Genomic DNA, 27485 nt, shown 5'->3' with positions numbered 1-27485 from the left:
ATGCTACAAGGAATCCATAATAAATGAACAGAATAGCTAGGAGTGCAGGAAACACCAATCGTCTAACTATTGAAATTATTGAAGGAATAAAATGAATCACTGTAGAAGGCATTCAATCAGACATCAGTAAAATGGCCTCACAGAAAAACTTTCAAATGGATATCCTTACTGATATAAAAAATGCTTTAAATTATCATGATTTAAGTCCCATAAAACTGGAACAGAAAATCTAACAATTTACAAAATTGAAGGGGAGTTTACAATCACTAATCCCAATAAAAAATAAACTAAGAAGTAATTTGATCCAAGCATACTTGAGCTAGTGCACAACATGTGAAAATATTGCCTTAAATCTGATTCCAATAACTCCTAAATGACAAATCTTTAATCAATTGTTTTAAAATTTTGTACGGACCATTTAAAGCAATCCTTAGGATGAGATATACTATAAATTGTCCCTTTTTAACAATTAAAGTCTTATACATCTGCAAATAGAAACCGGTAATCATTTGAATCTAAAGGGAGCTTGTCATCAAAGATCCAAACATTGTGAAAAATTTCATAAAGATCTGTTAAAAAGAAACCAGTTATTGTAAATGAACAAACAAAGGGACAATGGTTAACAATATATATGAGTCATTGACAGGCATATAAAAAATACTAACTTCTGCTGGCTTACATGGCTTACTGTTGGGCTATTCATAATTCCATCAGCTTAAGTTTATCACATAGGTCTAAGACACAATTTCTTTAACATTTTAATCATTTAACAATTTTGTTTAAAAGAAAACTTTTTTCCAAAGAAATGCCTCTGCCAGGTGGCCATATTTTTTTTTTCATCAAATTACAATAAAGTGTTCAGTTTGATAGATTTCTTTAAAGCTCCTGAGTTTATAGTGTAGATTGGCCATGTCAATTCAGAGTCCTTCAACCTTACAGCTATCAATGCTCTGTATTTAAACTGCTAAATCTTAATTCTTATTAGTAATCAAACAAATTATGAGACTTTTCGTACAAGGACAATAAATTACTATGCACATAACAACATTATTCCTTGATAAAATGCTTTGCAGGGTGCAGCTTGAAACATCTATAGAGGTCAAACCCTGAACAGTTGGGGCAAGTATGGACACAACATTCAAGATGGTACAGCTCAGAATTTGGATTGTGATTAAATATTTGATACAGCATAGGTTTCTGACACTGAATGAATGTGGTTTAGAACTTAAAAATTTGAAATTGGACATTTACCTATTATGGGCAATATCCAAAATCTAAATTCATGGTTAGATTCAGCATATCAAAGAACCCTAAGAATTAAAATTTTGATGAAATCAAACAAAGTTTTATTTTGGACCTCGATGTGGACCAATTTGGTAACAGGGACAAAAATCCAAAATCTAAATACATGGTTAGATTCAGCATATTAAAGATCCCCATATATTCAATTTTTGTTGAAATCAAACTAGCTTTAATTTTAGATCCTATTGACCTTAATGTGAACCAATTTGAAAATGGGGCCCAAAATTAAAAATCTAAATTCACAGTTAGATTCAAAATATAAAAGAACCCTAATAATTCAATTTTTGATTGACTGATTGATTGTTGGTTGCTTAACGTCCAGTGGCAAATATTTCATGCATATTCAGGACGATCAATTTTTGATGAAATCAAACAAACTTTAATTGTTTACCCTTAGGACCTCAATGTAAACAAATCTAAAAATGGGGCCCAAAATCCAAAATCTAAATACTTGGTTAGATTCAGCATATCAAAGATCCCAATATATTCAATTTTTGTTGAAATCAAACGTAAGTTAAATTATGAACCCTTAGGACCTCAATGTGGACCAATTTTAAAACGAGGCCCAAAATCCAAAATCTAAATACATGGTTAGATTCAGCATATCTATAGTAGTATTGATTTTTTGCCCCTAATTCCACAACGGTAAAGGGCCATAACCCCCAAAACAATCCCAACCTTCCTTTTTTGGTATGGAACCTTGTGGTACAATTTCTTAGAGATCCATAGACTTATACTCAAGTTATTGTCCGGAAACCAGAAAATCTGTGTTTTTCAACCCCAAGTTCCTAAACAATTTGGGCCATAACCCCCAAAATCAATCCAAACCTTCCTTTTGAGGTATGAAAACTTGTTGTACAATTTTATAGAGATCAGACACTTATACACAAGTTATTGTCCTGAAACAAGAAAAATGCTTGATTTTGGCCCCTCATTCCTAAACAGTTAGGACAATAACTTAACCCAAAAATCAATCCTAACATTCCTTTTGCGATATTGAACCTTGTGGTACAATTTCATAGAGATCCGTTCACTTATACTCAAGTTATTGTCTGGAAACCAAATGTCTTCTGACGACAATGACATCTCCATACCATTACACGACAGGAAATTTTTGTGGTCTATTAAAAATATTACTATATATAAACATTTAGTTGATATCGTATTGTATGTTACCTTGTAAAGATAATCGAACTAGTCTCTGTACTGGTGATGACCGACCATTTCTTGCTGTACATGTATAATCATCAATATCAGCCTGTTGAGTATCAGTTATGATTAGTGTACCATTGGGATAAACATAGAATCTGCCTGTATTTGCTACACGTTGACCAGACTTAGTCCATGTTATAGTGGGCTGAGGACTTCCATAGGCTTGGCAGTGAAGGAAAGCATTATCTCCTGGTCTCACGACAATAGTAGCTGGTGTTGGGAAGATTGTGATGGGAACTGTAACAAGGCAATTAAATTATATGTAATCACAGGCTAATTATATACTTTTCTTTACTGTACTATGTATCATCATAGTTCTTTTTGGTATTTATCTTGTTTGAATACCAATGGTCTACAAGTGACTAATGGATGCAGCTTTAAACAAATATGTAAAATGAAACCATGGAACCATAAACAATACTCAACTAATCCAGCCAGCCTAGTTTGAAAAAAAAACATATAACGATTCAACTGGTCAAGAATTAGTTACTTTAAGAAATTAAGTTTTCTGAAATACTGTTCAACAAAAAATTATGTTTGTAATATTACTTTATATTAAATAAAAAGATCAATATGCATGTGTTTTTTTTGTTTTTTTTTAATTTTCATTGGATTAAAAATGAGCAAAGTCCATTCTAACTGCTTAGATACATTAATAACATTAATCATAAAACAGAGTTTTCAAACAATGTTTATAAACCTCTATTTAAACAATTATCCTAAATATCATTCAAAATGCAGAAACCATTTATTTTTCTACTTGATAACATTTTTATCTGCTTTGGAAAGAAATTTCTATGGGCACCATTTGTGTGTGCTACTTTAATAGCACATTTATTCCTATATTGTTATGAATCACGCAGCTTATTGCAAAACTCAAAACCGATTGGAATTTTAAACTGTTTGAAAACTAAAATTACTATTATTATTTAAATGATTATCAATATATATTATTTCTACCTTCTATCTGGACTCTAAACCTTCTGACGATAGCCTTGTGAATTCCATCATCAACTCTACAAGCATACACTGCTGAATCTTCCTTAGTCAGTGTTGTGATTAATATAGAACCATTCTCATACACTGTGTATCTACGATCTGATGTTATCAATATTCTATAAGAAACGACAAAACAGATTGTTTTATTTTGCTATACCCATTTGAAATTTGAAATAAACATACAATAAAATGCTCTGCTGGGGCGCAGCTTGATACGACCGCAGAGGTCGAACCCTGAACAGTTGGGGCAAGTATGGACACAACATTCAAGCTTGATACAGCACTGAATTTGGATTGTAATTAAATATTTGACACAGCATAGGTTTCTGACACAGAATGAATGTGGTCTAAGAACTTAAAAAATTTTAATTTACCTATTCAAACTATATCATTATTATATGCTTTTATATATAAATCAGAAATAACCAATTTAAAATGGAAAATTTTAAAGAAAAAAAAGGAAAAAAAAATCCCCCCCCAAATTTTTGAACCCCCTTATGATTCATCACCCCCAAACTCAATCCCAGCCTTCCCTTTGTGGTATGGTACCTTGCAGTACAATTTCAGAGATATCCATACACTTGAACACAAGTTATTGTCTGGAAACTAGAAAAATGCTTGTTTTTTGGCCCCTTTTAGGCCCCAAATTCCTAAACGTTTAGGGCAATTACCCCCAAACTCAAACCCAGCTTTCCCTTTTTGATATGGAACCTTGCAGTACAATTTCATAAAGATCCATACACTAACACACAAGTTATTGTCCTGAAACTAGAAAAATGCTTGTTTTTTTGCCCCTTTATGGCCCTTAATTCCAAAAATTTTGAGGGAATTACCCCCAAAATCAATCCCAGCCTTCCCTTTGTACTATGGTACCTTGCAGTACAATTTCAGAGAGATCCATACACTTGAACACAAGTTATTGTCTGGAAACTAGAAAAATGCTTATTTTTGGCCCCTTATTCCTAAACGTTTTTGGCAATTACCCCCAAACTCAACTCCAGCTTTCCCTTTGTGATATGGAACCTTGTAGTACAATTTCATAAAGATCCATACGATTACACACAAGTTATTGTCATGAAACTAGAAAAATGCTTGTTTTTGCCCCTTTTTGGCCCCTAATTCCTAAAATTTGGTGGCAATTACCCCCATAATCAATCCCAGCATTCCCTTTGTGATATGGAACCTTGCAGTACAATGTCAGAGAGATCCATACACTTACACACAAGTTATAGTCATGAACTAGAAAAATGCTTGTTTTTTGTCCCTTTTTGGCCCCTAATTTGTAAAATTTGGAGGCAATTACCCCCAAAATCAATCCCAGCATTCCCTTTGTGATATGGAACCTTGTGGTACAATGTCAGAGAGATCCATACACTAACACACAAGTTATGTCTGGAAGTTACAAAAATGCTTATTTTTGGCCCCTTTTGGCCCCTTATCCCTTAACTGTTGGAACCATAACCCCCAAAATCAATCCCCACCTTCCTTTTCTAGTATTGAACCTTGTGGTAAAATTTCATAGAGATCCATTCACTTAAACTAATTTGAGAGTGCGAAAACCAATGTGTCTTCGGACGACGACAACGACGCCGGACGACGAAGACGACGACGATGACAATGCCAACGTCATACCAATATACGACCAGAAAATTTTTTTGCGGTCGTATAAAAACTTGCCACCAGCCAATATACCTTATCGAGCTATTTAGTACAATCCGGGAAAAACAGTTACTTAGAAAACTTCCTGTTGAGGTCAAGCGGAAACAAAACTAAGGTTATCAACAATGAGCTGAGGGAGGAAAAAGTTTGGAAAATGGATATTTTAAAATTTTGATAGTTTAAGAAGCAATTTTGAAAAGTCAACTAAAGTCATTGAAAATGCTTTGTTTGATGTGTTTACGATGGTTTAAACATGTTTCTATGAAAAGTTTTATGCACAATACATTGTTTGAACAAGGCCCCAGATAGTTACAACTGGTTTGAAAAGTTGTGTAATTTTAGAACTTATCCAAATAGGAATAAATAGCGATAATATGGTGTGTAGTGGCTGACGCATTAGTCAGTAACATTTTAATTTTATCTTACTATAATATCAGTTGTCTGATAAAATATGAAAAGTGTCACAGGTTTCCGTAAAATTTTTGGTGAAAATACTACATACTTAGTTTAAAAGAGGGACGAAAGATACCAGAGGGACAGTCAAACTCATAGATCGAAAACAAACTGACAATGCCATGGCCAAAAATAAAAAGACAAACAGACAAATAATAGTACAGATGACACAACATAGATAACTATAGACTAAGCAACACGAACCCCACCAAAAACTAGGGGTGATCTTAGGTGCTCGGGAAGGGTAAGCAGATCCTGCTCCACATGTGGCACCCGTCATGTTGCTTATGTTATTACAAATCCGGTAAATTGTCTAATTCGGTAAGTCACATTCGTGAAAAGGGAAGGGTATTGTAGTTACGACATAAGGAACATATCCGATATCATCTGTGAAACGGTTATTCCATAACGGTCAACCAACTCGTGATGGCGTCCGTAATAATTTACGAAGGGATGATTTCAACTTCACCATTTGGAACTCTTGGCTTAATCGCTTCCTTGTGAGCAGCAATCCTCTATCAAGGAAATCATGATAGGAAACACAAGCCCGGGAATATCGTATCAATTGGGAGATATATACTCTTTCTTTCCAAATGATTGGTAATTAAAAATGCAGACATTTTTTAAAACTTGCTAAAAAAATGCACTTAACTTTGTATTTCATTCAAATTAAAAAAAAAAAGATTTTAAATGTTTAATGTCACAGGCAGAAAAACTACACAGACTTAGCAGTGATTACAGTACTTATCAAACTCATGGTGTTTAAAAGTCAAATGTATTCAATACTTACCCATTCTTGTACCATGAAACAGTTCCCTGAGGTCCTCCACATTCTATAAATAGATTCCTATCTGGTCGTTCCACAATAACCGTTGAGTTTCCATCAACTAAATTTCCCAATTCAGTTCCAGTATATACTAAAATAACAAACATCATTTCAGCAAAGGACTTATATAACAATAGGAACATAATCATAGGACTTTTATTTTTTCTTAAAAGTAAATAAAATAGTAAAAAAATAACATTGGTATTATCTATATCAATTTGAACTCAACAATAAAAATCAAATCATATTTCATATTCATTTTTGTTATCTCTAATTAGTATGTTCACATGGTCACAAGATATCCTGCAACCGGCCATTTACTAAACATGAACACGCCTCCTATATAAAGTATCATGCTTCAACAGAACAGGAATTTAAGAAAATAATTATAGATTATTGTTGGTATATCAAACAAAATGATGTTTCTCAGCTCCATTCTCATGAAGGGCCTCAGCCCTGAGATTAGATGTAGCCGAGGAAACATCCTTGAGTTTGAATGACCATTGATAATATGTTTATTGCTGTTTTCCTAGGCTATGTCAATGACGTAGGCTTATGTCATCATACATTCTCTTTCTCTCAACTGAGAAAAAATATGCTGTTGCTAAGAGGCCTTAGATACTAGTGTAATTTCCTATCTAAAGCGAGTAGCATGATAAAAAAATATATCACAAAGAATATGTGTCACACAGGGATAACATTTTGTCAAAATTTGCCAAAATTTAGAAATAGATGCAAAATTACAACAACCAAAAAATGTTTTTTCCAATATAAAAAAAAAAAATTCTTTTCGTTCTCAAAAATAAAGAAAAATTAAAATAGCTTTTATATGACAATGCGTAGCAACTTCGGTGTTGAAAACAATGTTGTAGTGGAAGTTCTTCATAAGCATTTTTCAATTTTACACCCAACTGATAAAATGAGTAAAGGAAAGGGGTATACTGAATTTTAAATCGGTGTAAAATTCTGTATATCCTTGATTACACCAAGATTACATTCAAGCATTTAAATCAAAGTTTGTTTTTTTTAATTGACCAAATATCACCTGTTATATTTCCATAATATAAATCATATAAATTTCTTTATTTGAATAAGAAGTCCTACAAATAACTTTCATTTTGGCATCAAAATTGTATTATTTTGGTAAAAATTTAAACCAATCAATTAAACTCATTTTCAATCCAAGTTGAATAAATACTCCAATACCATCTTTCATCATTTACAGACACATTATATCAGTACTCAGGTCATTTATTTTACCTCTGCAGTTACTGAAGTAAAAGTCCTGAGCTTCAGTGATTCCATCAGGACAACATCCCCATGGTGAATTGTCACATGGCCTCTGGGGAAGCGGTCTATAGGTTGGACGAGGTCTCAAAGTAGGACGGGCTGTAGGATATATTCCTAACAACATGCAAAGGGTTAGATTTAAATGTCAGATGAGAAAGATTTGTGTGTATTACTTTGAAAAGTTTGTAAATTCAAACAAAAAAAAAATACTGTTTCATTTACTGTAGATTTAGAAATTTTTGCATTTATTCCATGTTTTGAGGTGGTGAAAAATTCAGCTAGTTAGGTCTTACAAATATAAAAACTCAAATTTTACATCTTAACAGGATTATTGGATGCAGCTCCAGAGATTGCAATAATGAAACACACATTGTTTACCGATTTTCAAAAATCACGATAATGAATTAACGCAAAAATATCTGAGTTTACAGTAATTCAGTTATTAACACATTCTGTTCAAAGAAAAATTACACGAAAATTAAAACATCATTGAAGAATGACATCGGAGATAACAAAAAAAAATAACCTAATTGTACATTATTTCAACTTATCAATATATACCGATTTACAAGGTATAAAAGGTATAAAAGTTTTTACAATTCTCATCTGACATTGAAAAACATGTCAATCATAAAACAGTTTAAAACAAATACAATCAAACATTGTTCTTATTCATTACAGACCAAAATTAAGTAACTCTAAAGAACAGATGTGCTGTCAATTGTTTTATACACTTTAGAACAATGTTTGAATGTCAAGAAACAAAATCCAAAGTCATTACAAGATATAATTGTACTGAGAATTTAAAAGGCATTTTTTTTCACCACTCGAAAACTGACCAGTTTAACATTTGACATGATCAGTATTTCAAAACAGAATTTAAAAATCTATTAGCTTGAATTGAGTTGCCGTCAGTGTATAAGAAGTTCAGAAGTGATCAATTCTCTATAAGTTATCTTCTCATCTTTATATATGACTTATTCAATAATATTTTCATGTTCATATATGACCTTTTCATGTTCATATTTGACCTTTTCGTGTTCATATACGACCTATTTATTAACATGCCTTTTCCTTCTTGTTACAACTTCTTGCAATGACCAGAAACAAGCTATAACTAAACAACAGAATAAAAAAACTTGAAATAGACACACAAGGCTAAAGGTAGAAATTAAAAACAAGAAAGCTGTTCCAAAAATCAATATGTGACTGAAAAGTAATTTTTCGATTAATAAAATATGTAAACAAATGCAATGATAATAATTTCCAACATCCTGCATGTATGAAAAGAGGATCACGAAAAAGCTCAAACACAGTAGAAAAAAAATGTCTTATATTTCTTCTGGAACAGCTGACATGCAATTTAAATTTTGTATTGTTTTTATTAGTACTTCTAACTTCAAAGTGAAAACAAGATATGAAAATATTTGATAAACATTCATAGAAACTAAATATTCAGAATAACATAGAAGATTGTCAAATCATTCACATGCTTTCAAATAGTTTAAATCTTTTAACAAAGAAGCACATGCTCCAGTAATAAATGATTTTTTTTTTCAGTTTCGATGTTCAATTTGCCCCCCAAAAAAAATAAGTAACAAATTAAATGTTGATGTCAGGATGGGAAGATTCCATCATCATAATACGGTTCAACAAAGTCCCAATTTTAATAAAAATCATTTACTATTATAGAACAGGTTTGTTAATCAAAGTTCCATACCACCATACCACAATAGGAACTATAATAATGATGTACAATCATGCTTGGTTTAATTACCTTTGTTGATGCACCTTTTTTCACAATCTGCCTCAGTAACGAATCTGTTGCCATTTCCAGCACATCCACCGTACCAGAATCGTGTGCAACGTTTATCTCCTCTGTTGTAGTACCATCTAACAGTATAGTTAGTACATGTACCTCTCTCACTATCCTCTTCACATTCATCACCTATATCGTTTTAACAGTAATTATTTTATTGCATTTTCATGATAAGCTGGTGAATAAAATTCATAATTGGGTCTTCAAAGATTTAATAACAAGAACTTTTATGGAAAGCATATCATGAATGTAAAATCAATCCATAGAATTTTATAATAATTTATCAAAATGTAGTTTTTATCATACTTTTTTCCAAAATATAATAAAATGTATTGGTCACTGGACTTTTTTCACGCTACAGGTTCTGCAAAATTGTCAGATTTTGTATAGATTATGCATGGAAAATCCAATTTTGTGTGATAAAAAGAAAACCACACCATAGAATTTTAAGATAAAATAAGAGAAGATAGCTCTTATAATATGCTTTCAGATAAGAAAAAGAAAAAATGGGGTCACCAGACTGGTTTTCTTGCTACATATTAAAATAGGTAAATTCACAACACTTTCTATTATAAAAATTACTTTATCTGAGTTATCTCCCCTACTATCTGAGTTACCTCATCTTATGTGGCAAAGTTGAAAAAAAATGAATCAAACAAAAATATTGTGTTTTTTAGAAATTTACAGCAGTAAATATGTTAAAACACATAATTTTCTATATTAACATGAAAAGTCTTACACATGAATAACATACTACTCTCAAAATTTGCACATTTCATTAAAGATCAAAACCAATTGTCATCTGCTACTTTAAAATCCAAGATGGAGGAAGACACCCCCAGCCACCTTAAATACCTGGTGAGAGGTGTTTGTACCTTGTATTTTACCTCTTTAATAAAACAACATTAGTATTTATCGTAGGTAATTTACCTGTTATAACAACATGAGTATTCAGTGTAGGTTATTTACCCGTTATAACAACATTATTATCTATTATAGGTAATTTACTTCTTTAATAAAACAACATTAGTATTTATCTTAGGTAATTTACCTGTTATAACAACATTAGTATCTATAGTAGGTACAGGAGTGGTTGTTGTTGGTCTTGGAGCTGGTGTCACAGGAATTACTTCATTAGTAAAGTCATCTCTACAAACTCTTCTACAACGTGTAGAATTCTGGAATCTATTCTTATTTCCTCCACAGCCAGAATACCAGAAAGGACGACAATCATTGATTGTATTGTCGAAATAGTACATGACTTCCTGACCATTACAATCCCCATAATCCTTTTGTTGTCTACACTGTTCTGTTACTACAGGTGGCTGGATTGTAACATCTGGAGTATATGCTGTACAAAATAAACATTTAGTCAATGAATAAAAAATTTGTGTATCCCTTTAATCAGAATTTTCAACCTCTTTATGATAGACAATTTTAAAGTATTAACATCAATTTCAGATCTTTAAACTTTAATTTTTCGGATATAGTTTTATGTATTTTAATTAGTATTGTGATAAGAGTATATATATATGGATGAAAATGAAGTTATATATCTACAGATCAAAAGAAAAAAGTAAATACAATTTATGTTGATAATGATGATTTTTTAATCTAATCTACAATAAAGCATTGGAATGGTGATAGTATTAAGATATGTATGTTAGTTGTTCATAACAGGGTTTCAAATGTGTTGTTATTAAGAAAAGAAAAATGAGAAAAAAACAAAATTGAAAGAGAAAGGAAAAGATAAGATAAACAAGTCTAAGTTGAATACGAAATATGTTTAATGAAAAGGATTAAACAGATGTACAGTACCTAGCCATATGTATTTGTCCCCTGTATTTTGTTGCTATATATTTCATATAAAAAATCATTATGGGGTTGTTTCTGGATGGATTTAAAGGTGCATTAGCTATCAAATTCATGTTCAGCGATTTGACTCAAATTCTCAAATCTGATTTATAACATACTAAAACATATATTCAAATTGTAAAAACTCCATAAGAAACAATTTACAATGCATGGAATCCTTATAATAATGGATCAGCATTTCCCATGTATTTTAAGCTAGACCCATCTCCAGCTGAGGGTTAGATTAAAGGTCGGATAAATATGTATTCAAATGAGTTGAACTATCTACTTGCAAGCCAATAATACATTACCAATGTTTTTGACCTTATTTTGACGAAATTGAATCAAACTGACTGCTTAGATAGCGAAATATTATTTCACAATTACACTTTAATAAATGTTTGAAATAAAGAAAATCGTATTTTATTTTTTCGTCAAAATTGTAGCTAATGCCCCTTTAAATCAACTCCGTACCAACATAAACAGAATTTTCACAAGTTACTTTGATTATTAGGTTATATATATGTGAATTCTTCTCATGTTCTGATGATATAAAGACAAGTATAATTTTTCTCCCTGAAATTTGCTTTATATTTCAACCAAACTAAATTTTAATTTTTGTTTAAGACATGTTCACAATAGAAAACAAAAACAACTGAAGGCAGGATTATGATCAAATAAAAAACTGTACTTCAGACAATTCTGTGTCTTTCAACACATTTTTTAAAATCCAACCATAAATGCCTCAAAATAATTTTTTGAAGAAACTTATTATCATATGAAATATATAGCAAAAAATCGTAGGGGACAAATACTTATGGATATGCTCTGCAGTTGTTTTGTTCACATTATCATGAATGAATTAGTGAAAATCATTACTTCTGTAAAGATGAAGTGTTAAATTCAATAGATAGATACAGTATATAGAAATATTTTTATTAAAATACCAAGGGTAGAAAAGATGTGTATTTAATTTGAAATAGTGAGTGCTGAAACAGGACACTTTATTATAAATGAAAGAGAAAAATTAAACATGGAAGAAAAAATCAGAAACATTGTTAAAGCAAGGAGAGGTGACAAGACTTTTGTATAAATCTAATATAACTACCTAGTTGCAAAACACGGAGATGTGTAACAAACTATCTAATAGGTGTACTATTATTAAATTTGTTGGTGTAGGGACAATAAAAACTAAATTCTGACCATACAAATAGAACAGAACATTTAAAATTTTGCAAATAAAAATCGTTATTAAGCTTTTCTATTTCAGGTAATTGTTCACTTCGTGCAAACTGACCACTTGCTGTCGACACCACAACTTCATCACTTGGGTCACTATATATTTCTCCATCAACAGCATAGACCCTTAATTCGTAGAGTGTGCTCGGAATAACATCCAGTGTAAAATAAGAAGTTGTGGGAGGGTATACACGTTCTGGGACTTCTTTCCAATCAGAGTTTTGGGCCTTTATTTGAACAATATAATGGGTAAAGTGGTGGAAGACATCAAGAGGGGCCTTCCAGGTTACATTAATGCCACCATTGTAAAACACAGCTGTGACATTTCTAGGTGTAAATGGATTTACAAAGGCAGCAGGAATCAATACATCTAAATCTGAAAAGTCTGTAAAATGACATGGACCTTTTACTGTAAGTGATATTGTTAATAGTATTACTCAGGATGTTTTTACTTTCATTAATGACAATATGTTTTAACAAAATAATGTGTTTATTTATGATTCTTAACTGAGAACAACAACATGAATTTTCATTTTCTTGAAAGGATAAAAGGCTTAGAAACATTAACAAAGGAAATTAAAGCACAGATTGCTTTGAGAAAAGTTGCTTATAATTGTGTATATTACATATCATGAAAAAATAACGTGATTCTATGGAGTGTCAAATGATATCTAATTTCTGTAAACAAAATACATACCATCTCCACATTTGCTTCCACAGGACTCTCTGGTCTTGAAGTTATTAGCATTTCCTTCACATCCACCATAGGTAAACTGTGTACACCGTCCAGTTCTTAGATCATAATAATACCTAGGGTAACTGGCCCTACATCTTCCTGTTACTGGAGGTAGTCTACAAACAGCTGTAAATAGATCAATATGCACGATTATTCAATTGAATTACAAGTTAGATACCTATCAGAAGAAGACACCTTATGAAGGCTCAGCATATCAGTTTGTCTTTTATTGTTTAAAATAAAGTTTATTGTGGACAAGTTTAATCTTTCTTACAAGGTATAGAGTGCTATGCAGTATCAAAATTATGGCAGTTTTTGTGTTTTTAGGTGTATTTTTCACGGGGGAAAAACTGGATAAAGACGTTCGGCTGGGGTTAAAAATCCACCCTAATTGAAGTTCCATTTTTGTTTTAATTCAGTATCATAGTTGTGAACACTCATACCAAATATCACAAATAAACTCTTAAGGATACTCAAGATATGGAGGTCATTTGTATTAAAAGTGGAACTTAAACAAGGATATAAACTAAGTATAGCTCTACCTTCTCTGCTACAAGATGATTCACACACATCTCTACTTGTAAAACGATTTTTGTTTCCACCACATCCTCCAAAATCAAATTCTTTACACACACCATCTAAATGATCATAATACCAGGCTGGGAAAGAATTCTCACAATCTCCACTCTCTTTTGGTAAATGACAATAGGCTGTAACATATATATCTTTTTACTTATATATTCTCATATCAGTTAACATCATCAATGTTTGAGACTGTCTTATTTCTTATAAATCTCCTCCATGAAAGATAATATTTTGAAGAGGTCACAATACTTTAAGGATTTCATAATTTTACGAGTTTTCTTATTCTCTAGCTATAAATAATGAAAACTTATTCTGTTTACATCAAAAAATTTTATCTTTTAAAAGATAGCCTATTGAATTTCCCAAATATTTGCACACTAATAACAAACATAATATAACTAACAAAAATTGAAATATTTCCTCAAAAAAAGTCACACATAATCAAGAATAGCTTGATCAAGTTTCACTCTTTCCAAAAAGTAAAAGATATATCTTTACAATTAACAAACTTACAACTATCAACAGTTTTGTCAGGATCCACAATAGTTACTTCCCCTGAACCTTCATTATTACAGAAGCTATCACACTCCTCCTCAGAATCAAATCTGTTAGGATTACCATCACAACCTCCATAGTAAAACCTCTCACACCTTACTGATGTACTGTTATAAAACCATTTAATATCTCTTCCTCTACACTTGCCAGCCTCAGGTCGTAAGGCACATATATCTAAAGAATTTGGTAAAAAACATTTAATATCTCTTCCTCTACACTTGCCTGCCTCAGGTCATAATGCATGTATATCTAAAGAATTTGTTGAAAAACATTTAATATCTCTTCCTCTACACTTGCCTGCCTCAGTTCGTAAGGCACATATATCTAAAGTATTTGGTAAAAAACATTTTCCATAAAAACACTCATGAGAAAAATATTAAAGTTTGATTTTTCCTTTCAATTCATAATTAATTTCCCTTTTTTCATGCTGTGTCCCTATAGCAATACCCTTTTATTCAAATATCTGAACATTCACAAACACAAATAATTCTAAAGTTATAAAGGACTATTTCAATCAAAAGGTTCTTTTATATCATTGAAAGTAAAGTTATCAAATGATTACATAAATACATAGGGTAAATGATTCAACTAAAACAGTTAATGATAGTGTTAAGAAAGTATCAATCAATCAATGGATAAATTGAAGCAGCTACTCAAATAAGGTAAAAAATGTCTTTCTTTTAATCTACGTGAAAGTCGTTTATGATAATGTCCATTATGAACCAATGACTTTTTTCTTGGATGCATGTACAGTAAAATAAAATATCAAGACCAATTAATGTTTTGTTTCAAGTTTCCTATACATTATAAATTCTATAAATTTTACAAAACATTAATCATCCGACCTACTGAATCCAAGTATAAGTATGTACTAGAGAAATTTATATAACCGTGCTAAAAGAACTATGCATCAAAATTTGTTATTAAAATAATCATACTATCATAAGTTTTTGGGTCTGTTACTCCAGGAGCACATTTCCCCCTGCAGGCTTCCATTGTCTCAAAGTTGTTGGAGTTGCCATGGCAACCACCATAAATAAATTCTTCACAGTCTCCAGTCTCAGCAGCATATCTATATCTCTTGATGTAAGCTAGACACTGTATTGAAGGTTCTACATACGGCTGACATACCCCTGAAAGACAATTATTAGAAGTAAGTGCACAATTGCATTATATATCATAACCCGGGCTTGACTCGGGTTAATAGTGAACCTTTTATTATGTGCCAGCCACACGCCTATTTTACAGTTGAGTGATTTTTTGTATGTCCAGGTAGTATATAAGGCCAGGTGACCTGAGTAGTATCCTCTTTTATTTTGAGGCAAACAGTAAAATCTCCAGTGTAAATGGGTAGTAACACGACCAGTATTTGCATTTATATCAAACCTCATCCGGAATGGGTATTCACTAGGGAGGGTACTATTAACCCTCGGAAGCCCTTGGCTTCCTCATATAATGACCTTCATCCATCACATCACAGATGTTTGGATGATGGTCCATTATATAGTATAGATTCTGATAAAATTTCATTCTAATAAGGTGCTTAGGAGCAAATAAAAATGTATACTGTAGTGTGTTGTTATGACAGGTTATGCTAAGTGAACCGTAAAACACTAAAAACAGTCCGATAAAGAAATGAAATCGGAAGTGTAATAGTACATATTGGGATCAAGATTCTCAGAATTTCACTAAAATTCTGTCAGCCATTCTGGAGCAGTAGATACAAAAGTATGACAAAAGGATAAATGGACAGACATCCTAATTACTTCCCACAACCGACATAAAAAAACGGGCTATAATAAACATAAGATTTCAAGTTTACCAAACTGAACTATGGCAATGCCAAATACTAGTCAAATATGAAATTAACTGACAAAATGCAAATTTTTACTAGGTCAAATATACTATAAATCAGACTTATCATAAGACTAAGGGAAATCAGTATAAACTATTACTTATCTAATTACTTACGCTGTCTGCTACACATGGATTCACATTCTTGTTGAGTGTCGAAATTATTTTGATTTCCTTCACAGCCTCCATATGTAAACTGTCTACACTGACCATTATTAGAATCATAAAACCAGCGAGGTATTGAGGCACGGCAACGACCAGTTTCACTTGGTAGTCTGCATACATCTGTTGCTAAAAACATTCAAGAAAAATAAAATAGAAAGAATATAGTGTGTGCAGACTAAAGGCATATCAATTTTGTCAAAAATATCTATGAGCGTACTTACATGTTTAACCAAGTCAAACTTAGATCTATTGTTAACAGTAAATACAAACAAATTAATTTTGAATGAATAATATAATGAGTACTTTCTACAGTTTAAAATGCATATCACATCTCCAATGTGAATGGTGTAAGCAAGTTAGAGAATCCTTTAGTCTAAAGGTCAAAGAATAATTCTTTTTAATATTAAGAGCAACTATAGTCTTCTACTGATCTGATTATGACCAAGCTTTTAAAATTCATCCTTAAAATACCTATCAAAAGAAATGACATCAAAGTTAATCAACTGATTAAAAATTTGTAAGGGGTTCCGCGGAACCCTGTGTCTTGCCTACGATTGCTGCTGTCAGTGTAAAAGTGTAATGTAGACTTAAAAAGTGAGTCCATTTATCAGTAAAATACAGAATGTTAAAAAAGATTCAAACTTTCTCCTTAGATGCTATTTCTTGGTCTTGAAGATTAGCTTCTGTCCAAGTTTCATAACAATCCATGAAGGTTAACAAACTTATCATGTCAAAAAAATGTAATCCCAGACTGTCAGTAAATGTTAACTGTAAAAACAGTCCATCTATCAGAAAAATACTGAAAATGAAAATATATTTTCAAAAGTGTGCTTAAGACATTATCTCTTAATCATAAAAAAGTTTCATAAAATTCTATGAAGGTTTGACAAAGTATTTGATGTGTAACAAACTTTAACCCCAGACTGTATCTATTTGTTAAAGGTAAAAAAAAGTCCATTTATCAGAAAACAAGAATGTGTCCATAGTACACGGATGCCCCACTCGCACTATCATTTTATATGTTCAGTGGACCATGAAATTGGGGTCAAAACTCTAATTTGGCATAAGAATTAGAAAGATAATATCATAGGGAACATGTGTACTAAGTTTTAAGTTGATTGGACTTCAACTTCATCAAAAACCACCTTGACCAAAAACTTTAACCTGCCCACTCGCACTATTATTTTCTATGTTCAGTGGACCATGAAATTGGGGTCAAAACTCTAATTTGGCATTAAAATTAGAAAGATCATATCATAGGGATCATGTGGAACAAGTTTCAAGTTGATTGGACTTCAACTTCAACTTCGTCAAAAACTACCTTGACCAAAAACTTTAATCTGAAGCGGGACAGACGGATGGACAAACGGACGCACAGACCGAAAAACAAAATGCCCCTATGTGGGGCATAAAAATACGGAAAAATGAAAGTAAATATTTTCAAAATTTTGCTCTGGATGCTGTATATTGGTCATAAACAAGCTTCCGTCCAAATTTCATAAAATTCCATGAAGGTTTGACAAAGTTATTGATGATTAAAAAACTTTAAACTCAGACTGAATCTGAATGCTATAAGTGTGAAAAAACGTCCATTTATCAGAAAAATACGGAAAAATGAAAACAAATATTTTCAAAACTTTGCTCTGGATACTGTATTTTGGTCATAAACAAGCTTCTGTCCAAATTTCATCAAATTCCTTGAAGGTTTGAAAAAGTTATTGATGACTGAAAAACTTTAACCTTAGACTGAATATGAATGTTAACTGTAAAAAAAACTAAGTCCATTTATCAGTAAAATACGGAAAAATGAAAATGAATATTTTCAAAATGTTGCTCTGGATACTGTATTTTGGTCATAAACACGCTTCTGTCCAAATGTCATCTAATTCCATGTAGGTTTGACAAAATTATTGATGTCCATAGACTGAACCTAAATGTTGACGATGCCGATGCTGACAATGGAATCTAGGATCGCTATGTCTCACTTTCGTGAAATAAATTTCGCAGGCTGGACAATAATAAACTGTTGTTTGTCTTTTGGTTTTTGCAATGACATTGTCCGTTCGTTTTCGACTAATGAGTTTGAATACCCCTTTGGTACCTTTAGCTTCTCTCCTACATTTGTTTTCATAGTAATTTTCAATTTCGAGATCTAAACGATAAAGATGCTAGACTGATAATGAACCTGATTTGATCAATTATCAAAGGAACTTTTTTTTAACTTAAAATTACATCCCAAGTACAAACACCTGTCAAATCTAAAGTATACTTATTCCAAATCATATTTAACTAATCTTTTTTGATAAAATATAATAAATATTTCTGAGTTCATGTGATATCCTTTCATCAGGGTTAAGGAAATTACATTATTTTTTTTAAAATGTATTAAGATTTATTTTTTCCATAAAATGAACACTTCTTTCATAAGTCATAAACTAGGACGTAATATATGCAATAGGTCAAAATTTCACTGTTCATAAGGATGGTAAAAAAATAATTAATATTGCAGGATTTAGTTGATAAAATATACGTGATGGAAATTTTATAATGGAAAATAGTATGGTGTAATATGATTTCTAGTATAGCTACTGTAAATTCAGAAATTATTGCTTGCATATATTATTGCGATCTTTGAAGAAGGGACAAATCTGTGAGATTAATTATTGCGATTTCAGGAAAATCTGCATACAGTTATGTGTATCAAATATTAGAACGAGGTTTTTATAATTGGAATACTCACCCAGTTGCATTATCTGCATTAATAAAAACCTCACAATAATTTCTGAACTTACAGTATTCAATTGGGGCTAAAACCCACATCATGAGTTGCATTGGCTTGGACCAGGTTTGAAATAACAGCATCAATCAGTCTTAATGAAATATGTGTTGGATATTTATCCAAAAGAACAAATGAAGAGCTCTAAATCAGCATATGACTACCAATGTCAGAACATAACAACCAGATGCATGACTTACTACGCTGGAGCAGTTAGACAGAAAAATAACATAACAACCTGATGCATGACTTACTGCTAAGGATAACAATGCTGGAGCACTTAGACAAATAACATAACAATCTGATGCATGACTTACTGCTAGGGATAACAATGCTGGAGCACTTAGACAGACAAATAACACAACAATCTGATAAATGACTTACTACTAGAGATAACAATGCTGGAGCAGTTAGACAGACATGTCTCTTTATCAATAAAGTTATTTAGATTTCCTTCACAGCCTCCCCATCCAAATTCCAAACATTCTCCTCTTCTAACATCATGATACCACCTTGGAATGTTACCCTTACATGGTCCTACATCATATGGTAACTGACAACGATCATCTGAAGATAAAGAATAAAATTACTCCTAAAAATGTTTTTAAATCAATTACATTCCATTTAAGGTAGATGGGGTGCCTAAATTATAATCCATAGAATTTTTTAATAATTTGCCAAAATGTAGTTTATGTCATGCTTTTGGAAAAAAAAATTATAAAAAAAATGGGTCACGGGGCTTATTTTCACGCTACAGGTTGTGCAAAATTGACAGATTTTGTATAGATTATGCATGGAAAACCCAATTTTCTGCCATAAAATGAAAACTACACCATAGAATTTTGAGATAAAATATGAGAAGATAGCTCCAATATTGTGCTTTCAGATAAGAAAAAGAAAAAATTGGGTCACGGGACCCGTTTTCTTGCAACATAATAAAATAGGTAAATTCCTAACACATTCTATTGTAAAAGTAACTTTATCTGAATTGTCTGCCCTTACATTTGAGTTGCCTCCCCTTATATGGTAAAGTTGGAAAAAATTTAATCAAACAAGAAGTATTCTGTTTTTTGTAAAATACAACTATAAATATGATAAAACATGTCATTTTCTATATTAAAATCAAAATTCTTACACATGCATTTCCTACTACTCTCAAAATTTGCACATTTTATTAAAGATCTAGACCGATTGTTTTCTGGTATTTCAAAATCCCAGATGGAGGAAGACACCCTATCTACCTTAAGGCGAAGTGTACGTAATTAACTACTCCACAGAATTTTTTTTAATTTTACATGTGGATTCTGCTTGAAAAAATAAATCAGACAATAAAATAAAAAAAGGGGGTAACCGTTTTCGTTTTTTAGATACAAGCTGTTGAAATTAACAGCATGATACGCCAAAAATACAAAGGATATATAGGGAAAATCATAAAAATCGGCAGATATTTTTACTTTATCAAGATTTTCTAATTCGTTGGTCCACAGAATTTTTTTAAAAATCGATATGCGATTCAAAAATGAACGACGAACCCATTGGTGCAAAGAAAGTCCTTAGCAACCGTGCTAGTTTTCAAGCTATATCCTGTGGAAGTTTGATTTTTAGCAGAAAGAATAATAAACATTCGGCGACGTTATTGATGTCTACTGTAACGTCATCACAATTTCTACTAGATATAACTCTATAACGCTATTATACCGTACAGTGTCGAAACAAAATCGTGAGTGTGTATAAAATTGAGAATGGAAATGGGGAATATGTCAAAGAGACAACAACCCGACCAAAGAGCAGACAACAGCCGAAGGCCACCAATGGGTCTTCAACGCAGCGAGAAAAATCCCACACCCGGAGGTGGTCCTCAGCTGGCCCCTAAATAAAATTGTGTACTAGTTCAGTGAAAATGGATGTCACACTAAACTCCAAAACATATAAATGAACTAAAATTAAAAAAATATACAAGACTAACAAAGGCCAGAGGCTCCTGACTTGGGACAGGCGCAAAAATGCGGCGGGGTTAAACATGTTTTGTGAGATCTCAACCCTCCCCTATACCTCTAGCCAATGTAGAATAAAGAAACACATAGCAATACGCACAGTATAACTCAGTTTGAAAGAAGCCCGAGACCGATGTCAGAATAGGTAACAAAAGAAACTAAACAAAAAGACAATGATACATAAATTAACAAAGGACTACTAGCAGTTATTGACATGCCAGCTCCAGACCTCAATTAAACTGATTGAAAGAGTATGTCTTCATCATATGAAAATCAAGTACAATCCCTCCCGTTAGGGGTTTAGTAACATACAATCATAAAAAATATGAGAAGAACATAACCCGTATCATGCCAACAACTGGTTTTAGAATAATAGTGTTTATTTCCGATGCAAAGACCCTATGAGTGAATCAATATTAATACCAAAATATGCAATCCTTAATGACCTGACAACAGTATCGTAACTATATCCTTTCCGAATAAGTCTGTTTAAAGTTTTGGTTAGCTTTTGAGGTGAATGCCGACATTTTTGTGCTTTGTAAAGAATATTACCATAAAATATTGGATGTGAAATACCTGAACGTATAAGATGTCTACATGTTGATTTATATTTACGAATTATTTATAACCCATTTTCCTAATTATTGCAAATGCTCAAGCGTAATCAATTGATAAGGAAATAAACTGAGTATTTTTTACGGATATTTCTGCTGCCAAAAAAAAGGCAAATTGGCAAATAAATATACTGCAAGTGAAAGAAAGTTACGGTATAGACTTTAACTCCATCTTTTCTTAATTAGACAGGGTTCCACATCTTTTTTGAAATGCTTGTATTTATAGCTGACTGTGGGCTTTGATCATTGTTGAAGGCCGTACGGTGACCTATAGTTGTTAATTTCTGTGTCATTTGGACTCTTGTGGAGAGTTGTCTCATTGGCAATCATACCACATCTTCTTATTTTTATATTGTATTGTTCTAATAATTATGAATCAAATATCAAGTTTGAAATTGTCCCGGTAAACACAGCGTTGACAGAATGATTCTATACGTATTTAAATAATCGGTTAATATATTGGGATCGCTTATACACGTCTTTTTTAAAATCTTATTTCTGCATGTTTGTATTTTAAAAAAGTGTATATAATTTGCTGCATCTTTTCATCCTCACCATTTCCGGCCCTATTCGAGGTATTGCGCACAAAACCCATTTTATTTGTCAGGTTCACACTGCGGTTCACACACGTGCACGTGACACAACTCTGCAATTTTATTTTAAAAATTTCCTGTCTCGATCGCTTTCCCTTTTCTTTAACTACACGACAAAGCATAATATAATGTTTGCTGGAGATTTTAAGTAAAAAAGGAAATAATTTCTTGTACCATTATTTGTTGAATATCCACATGCACGACTCCCAAAAAATAAGAAAACTGCATCTGCATATTATCTTGAGAATTTTTATGGCTGTAATAAGATCAAAAGAAGAACACGCATATGAATTTAAGCAAAGTAAAACAGATCGGAGTTTTTGATATAACTTGTCCCTGTATATAATGCAAATGAATTGCAGTTTTGTTAATATAATATGAAAATAAGGAGATGTGGTATGATTGCAAATGAGACAACTATCTGCCACAGTTTAAGGTAGATCGGGTGTCTTTTTCTGAGCGTCCGTTCTGATCATGTTGCAAAAATACTTTTTTGTTTTAAAAATATTTTACCAAGTATCATTTAATATACAACAAAATACCTAAAACTTGAAATTTAAAGATTGAACTATCAAAAAATTAAGTGTCGTAAAGTATATTTAAAATTTTTGGGGATTTTTTCAAGAAAATAAGGTCCGTGACCCCCTATTTTTATTTGATATTTCGGAGTTATTAATGAAAAGCAATTTTCTCATCGAATTTTAGCCAATTCTATCGTTTAATGTTTCCGCAATAAGGAAAACTTAAGTTTCCCCTATATTAACAATATAAAATAACCCAAATTTCGTTAATTTCAATGTGTTATTACGAAAAAAACAAGGTCCGTGATCCCCAGTTTTTATATTGAAATTTGAAATTACATTGACCCAGAAGTCTTTTGCAGAAGTTTAAGAAAAATTTATCGTCCAACATTTAGACACCCCAGCTACCTTAAATGACGTGGATGTAAGCAATTATTATAGGCAACCATACGGCCTTCAACAATGAGAAAAATTCATATCGTATAGTCGGTTATAAAAAGCCCCGACATTGTAGACCTTATTTTCTTCACCCCTACCCCTTCTTCCCCTACCTTATACTACTGCCGAATGATACACAAAAGCACAACAAAAGAAAACATATTTCGCTATCCCTTCGAAATTGGAATTTGATAAAGAAAAAATAACACGTTCTATTTTTATCATACATGTGTAGTTTCAGTTTCAACCATGGTTCTAAATTTAGATTTTACTTTCCCCAAAAATTGCCGACGGAATAGAAGACACCTGTTTATTTTCTGCACCTTGAAAACTGAGATTTGGATGACATATATTTTACTTATTCTGAGATAAATGTAATAGTGCTCAATTCTTAGTTTCTGAGTGTGTAATGTTTTGTGGACGGAATCTGATGGGTTTTTTTTTTTTGCTGTTGGCTTTTTCTTCGCCTTCGGCTTATAAATGTTCATTATGTTGTACTAGTTGTCGATTACCCCTTAGTATCTTTTATACTTTTTACATAAATAATAAAATATAAAACATCATAAAATTTTCAATTGCATAAAAACGGACATGCCAACGTCTTTCTTGTTCAACACACAAATTCACATGCAATATAATTATTCGTTACCTACAATTTTACGCTACACTGTGAATTTCATTCAAAACTATGGTTTTTCAAAAAATATTGTGGGGTCAATTCTGGTTTGATTTTAATGAATTTGATACGAATAGAAGCAGAATTGTCACTGGTTTATCTGTTTATTTGGTTATAATTTTGTTGTTTATGCGTTTTTACCTTCTGTTGAAAAAAACACGAGTTGTACAGTATTGTGTACCTGCTCCTGCGTGTCTAAAACAAAAACAGTGGTAATAAAGTCAGACTAACTCACAATAGGATACTCAGATTTCTGATTGGAGTCATTCTTATAATTTCTTTGAAGTTTTGAGATAGCACATGAATACTTGTTTGGATTCATGATAGACCGCACGAAGTCATTTTTCTTTCATGTGCCCATTTTTCCTTTCTTGGAGTAGGGGAGATAATCCGCGTAACTAACGACGCACGTTTTTTATGTCCTAAATTCCGCTAGAGGCGTGCAATTACGTACACTTCGCCTTAAATGGAAGATCTCCAATTTCCATTTCTTCAGCATTCCATAATAAAAAAAAAATATTTAAAACTATCAGAACTGATTTGTGAACTGCCAAACACTTACACAGTGCTTATCCCAATTGACATCCTTAGGGTGTATAGGGTATAGAAATATCCTTACCTAGACATCTCCAAAATGGCAATAAGACCCTGGCTCAACAATGGCATTAAAGTTATGTAATAATTGCTAAATTTACGTGTAAAGAATGTCTGCTAAGTTATCGTCGCTATATAATTGATTTAGCCTTCCAAACGTTTTGATTTGAGAATTTCTGGTAAGTGCTCTGCAGATTATACATGCATTTAGCATACTTAAATTATGAGTCTGGTATCTTTGAGGCCTTGCATTACTGAGGGATGCATTCAATTCAAAACCTTGGGGCCTCGGTGGCCAAGAGGTCTAAGTAAATCAAATACAGCAATCACTAGCCTGTAAACACTGAGGTTGTGAGTTTGAACCCCGCAAGTGGTAGGTGTATTTGACTTTGATCTTAATTGACTAGGATTTAATTTTTCCTGCCAGGTGTTAAACACCTACAATCAATCAATCCATTCAAAGCCTGATCCATTGTATGTTAGTTTACATTCTATATCATGGTCATTCTCATTAATTAACAAGTACATAACATAATAGAGTTTTATACAATATCAAAACTCACTTGTAATTTCTCCACCTGTCCTGCATCGTCTCTCACATTCAACTTCTGTTTTAAAATTATTGTCATTACCATCACAACCACCATAAATAAATTGCTCACACTGTCGATTATCTTTGTTGTAGAAATAATTTTTGAAGTATCCACGGCATCTGCCAGTTTTCTTTGGCTGTTGACATACTGGCAATGTTTCATCTACAACTTCTGCAAATTCATTTTTCATAAAAAAAATATATGGTTTTAAGTCTTTGTTTACACTAATTCATTTAGTTGACATGATTTTGTTGAATTAGTTATATAGTGCCAAATTATGTTCTTAAAAACTACAATATGTGTGCACAGGACATCATACCCCTCTAACACTATAATTTTCTTTGTTCAACAAATTGTGTGAAATAAGAGAAAAAAAATAATTTGACTAGTTTAAACTACTTTAATCTAAAACATTTAACCTGAAAATGTACAGGTTTCCCAGGATCACATTTCTGAACCCTAAAATTGGGGTCATAACCCTAATTTGGCAAACAATTTAGACAGTTCCTATCATAATGAAGCTGGGTACTAAGTTTTAAGTCAATTTGACTACATAAAGCGGATTTACAAAACTTTCAACATGACAAAGGATGGACGAATGGATTGAAGAAATAAGGGACGCCTCTACTATTGCACACGGGACAAAACAAGGTACTAGTCTGTTCTTATGTAACACCACTGTCCCAGGTTAGGAAGGTTTGGTGCCAGCAAACATGTTTAACCCCACCACATTCTTTATGTGCCTGTCCCAAGTCAGAAACCTGTAGTTCAGTGGTTGTCATTGGTTCATGTCTGTCATATTTGTTTTTATGTAAATTGATTTGTTATAAATTAGGCTGTTAGTTTTCAGAATTGAATTGTTTCACATTTTCATGTCTGGGCCTTTTATAGCCAACTATACAGTATGGGTTTTTCTCACTGTTGGAGGCTGTACAGTTGCCTATAATTGCTTACATCCAATTCATTTGAACTTTGGTGGAAAGTTGTCTCATTGGCAATCATACCACGTCTCCTTATTTTTATACTATATGACAACATGAACTGTGTGTGGAATTGCAAAATACATTAGAATAGTTTCATAAACAAATGAACTCTGATTCCTTAATATTAATTGATTAATAAAGTCTTAAATCTAATGCTGTAGTGAAAACCTCAAGCAGTGAAAAAAAATAATAGTTTAAATTAAATTAAAGCCGACATGTATGAATAAATGAAGTAACATCCATACTACAAGACTTGACCACATACTTTGAACACATGCTGCTTGACATTCTTCATCACTGTCAAAATTATTTTGATTTCCTTGGCAACCACCATACCAGAATCTCTCACATTTGCTTGAAGTTGTATTAAAGAAATACTTCACAGTGTAATCAGAACATGATCCTCTCTTTTCAGGTTGTTGACAAACAGGGCCTTCAATGAAATTTAATAGAAATTACTTATGGTACATTTTAAATGATTTATATGCATGAAAATTTTATTCTAAAAAAATTTCTTAGTTGCATATCATAGTCTTGAACATGTGCATTTACAAACATGAAAAGTAACACAGCATTAATAACTAAAACAGCATAAAGCATTTGTATAAACTGTAGAAAATATTGCTTTTCTTTTACAATAGAAGATTGTTTATAATGTTGATATATACACCAAAAATTGCTCTAGAAGTTATTCACATACAAAATATACATTTACAAGAAAGTGATGAATAATTGCCAGTTTCTCAATTCCAAAAAAATAGAGGAAATGGTTCTATAATGTGAAGAAATCAAAACAAAATAGATTTCAATATCATTCCTTTATTTCTTCCCCAGATGATGCAATACAAATATGAATTAAAATGTTTAGTATATGTCAATAAGACAGCAAGCAACCCAACAAAAAAACAAAAATCAACAATTAATTAGTTAGATTATACCTACCAAGATCTGGTCTCCGTGTAACAATTGTATACTCTGGACAACCTTCCTTGTTAGGTCCTTGTGCTGGAGTAATGCCATCAGCACAACATTGATAGACGGACTGTTCACAGAAGTTATCCTCATCACCGGACCCTACTTCACAACCATCCTTGTTAGGTCCTATTTATATAAATAAATGTACATATGTCAAAGCAGACAATAAATGAGTAACTC

At 32.0% G+C, this 27485-nt stretch overlaps 1 protein-coding gene across 9 annotated transcripts in view; it reads right to left on the bottom strand.

Moving 5' to 3' along the window:
• The window catches only part of LOC127698324 (papilin-like), a 196182-nt gene that overhangs the window by 6114 nt on the left and 162583 nt on the right, over nucleotides 1-27485 (bottom strand). For 8 of the 9 annotated variants that reach the window (XM_052201709.1, XM_052201715.1, XM_052201713.1 and 5 more), the window contains 15 exons: nucleotides 27273-27431; nucleotides 26596-26763; nucleotides 25318-25518; nucleotides 19709-19891; nucleotides 16501-16674; nucleotides 15468-15662; nucleotides 14488-14703; nucleotides 13932-14099; nucleotides 13351-13515; nucleotides 10612-10911; nucleotides 9519-9689; nucleotides 7712-7855; nucleotides 6416-6542; nucleotides 3475-3629; nucleotides 2479-2751 (listed from right to left, as the gene is read on the bottom strand). In XM_052201709.1, the coding sequence (XP_052057669.1) occupies nucleotides 2479-2751; nucleotides 3475-3629; nucleotides 6416-6542; nucleotides 7712-7855; nucleotides 9519-9689; nucleotides 10612-10911; nucleotides 13351-13515; nucleotides 13932-14099; nucleotides 14488-14703; nucleotides 15468-15662; nucleotides 16501-16674; nucleotides 19709-19891; nucleotides 25318-25518; nucleotides 26596-26763; nucleotides 27273-27431 (2799 nt within the window). The remainder of the gene's footprint in view (nucleotides 1-2478; nucleotides 2752-3474; nucleotides 3630-6415; nucleotides 6543-7711; nucleotides 7856-9518; nucleotides 9690-10611; nucleotides 10912-13350; nucleotides 13516-13931; nucleotides 14100-14487; nucleotides 14704-15467; nucleotides 15663-16500; nucleotides 16675-19708; nucleotides 19892-25317; nucleotides 25519-26595; nucleotides 26764-27272; nucleotides 27432-27485) is intronic. The other variant, XM_052201714.1, reaches the window with a different exon arrangement.

The sequence above is a fragment of the Mytilus californianus genome, unplaced genomic scaffold (genome assembly GCF_021869535.1).
Source record: "Mytilus californianus isolate M0D057914Y unplaced genomic scaffold, xbMytCali1.0.p SCAF_4, whole genome shotgun sequence".
NCBI classification, from domain to species: domain Eukaryota; kingdom Metazoa; phylum Mollusca; class Bivalvia; order Mytilida; family Mytilidae; genus Mytilus; species Mytilus californianus.
The sequence above is the reverse complement of the archived record's forward strand: the minus strand, read 5'-3'. Positions and strand labels throughout refer to the sequence as shown.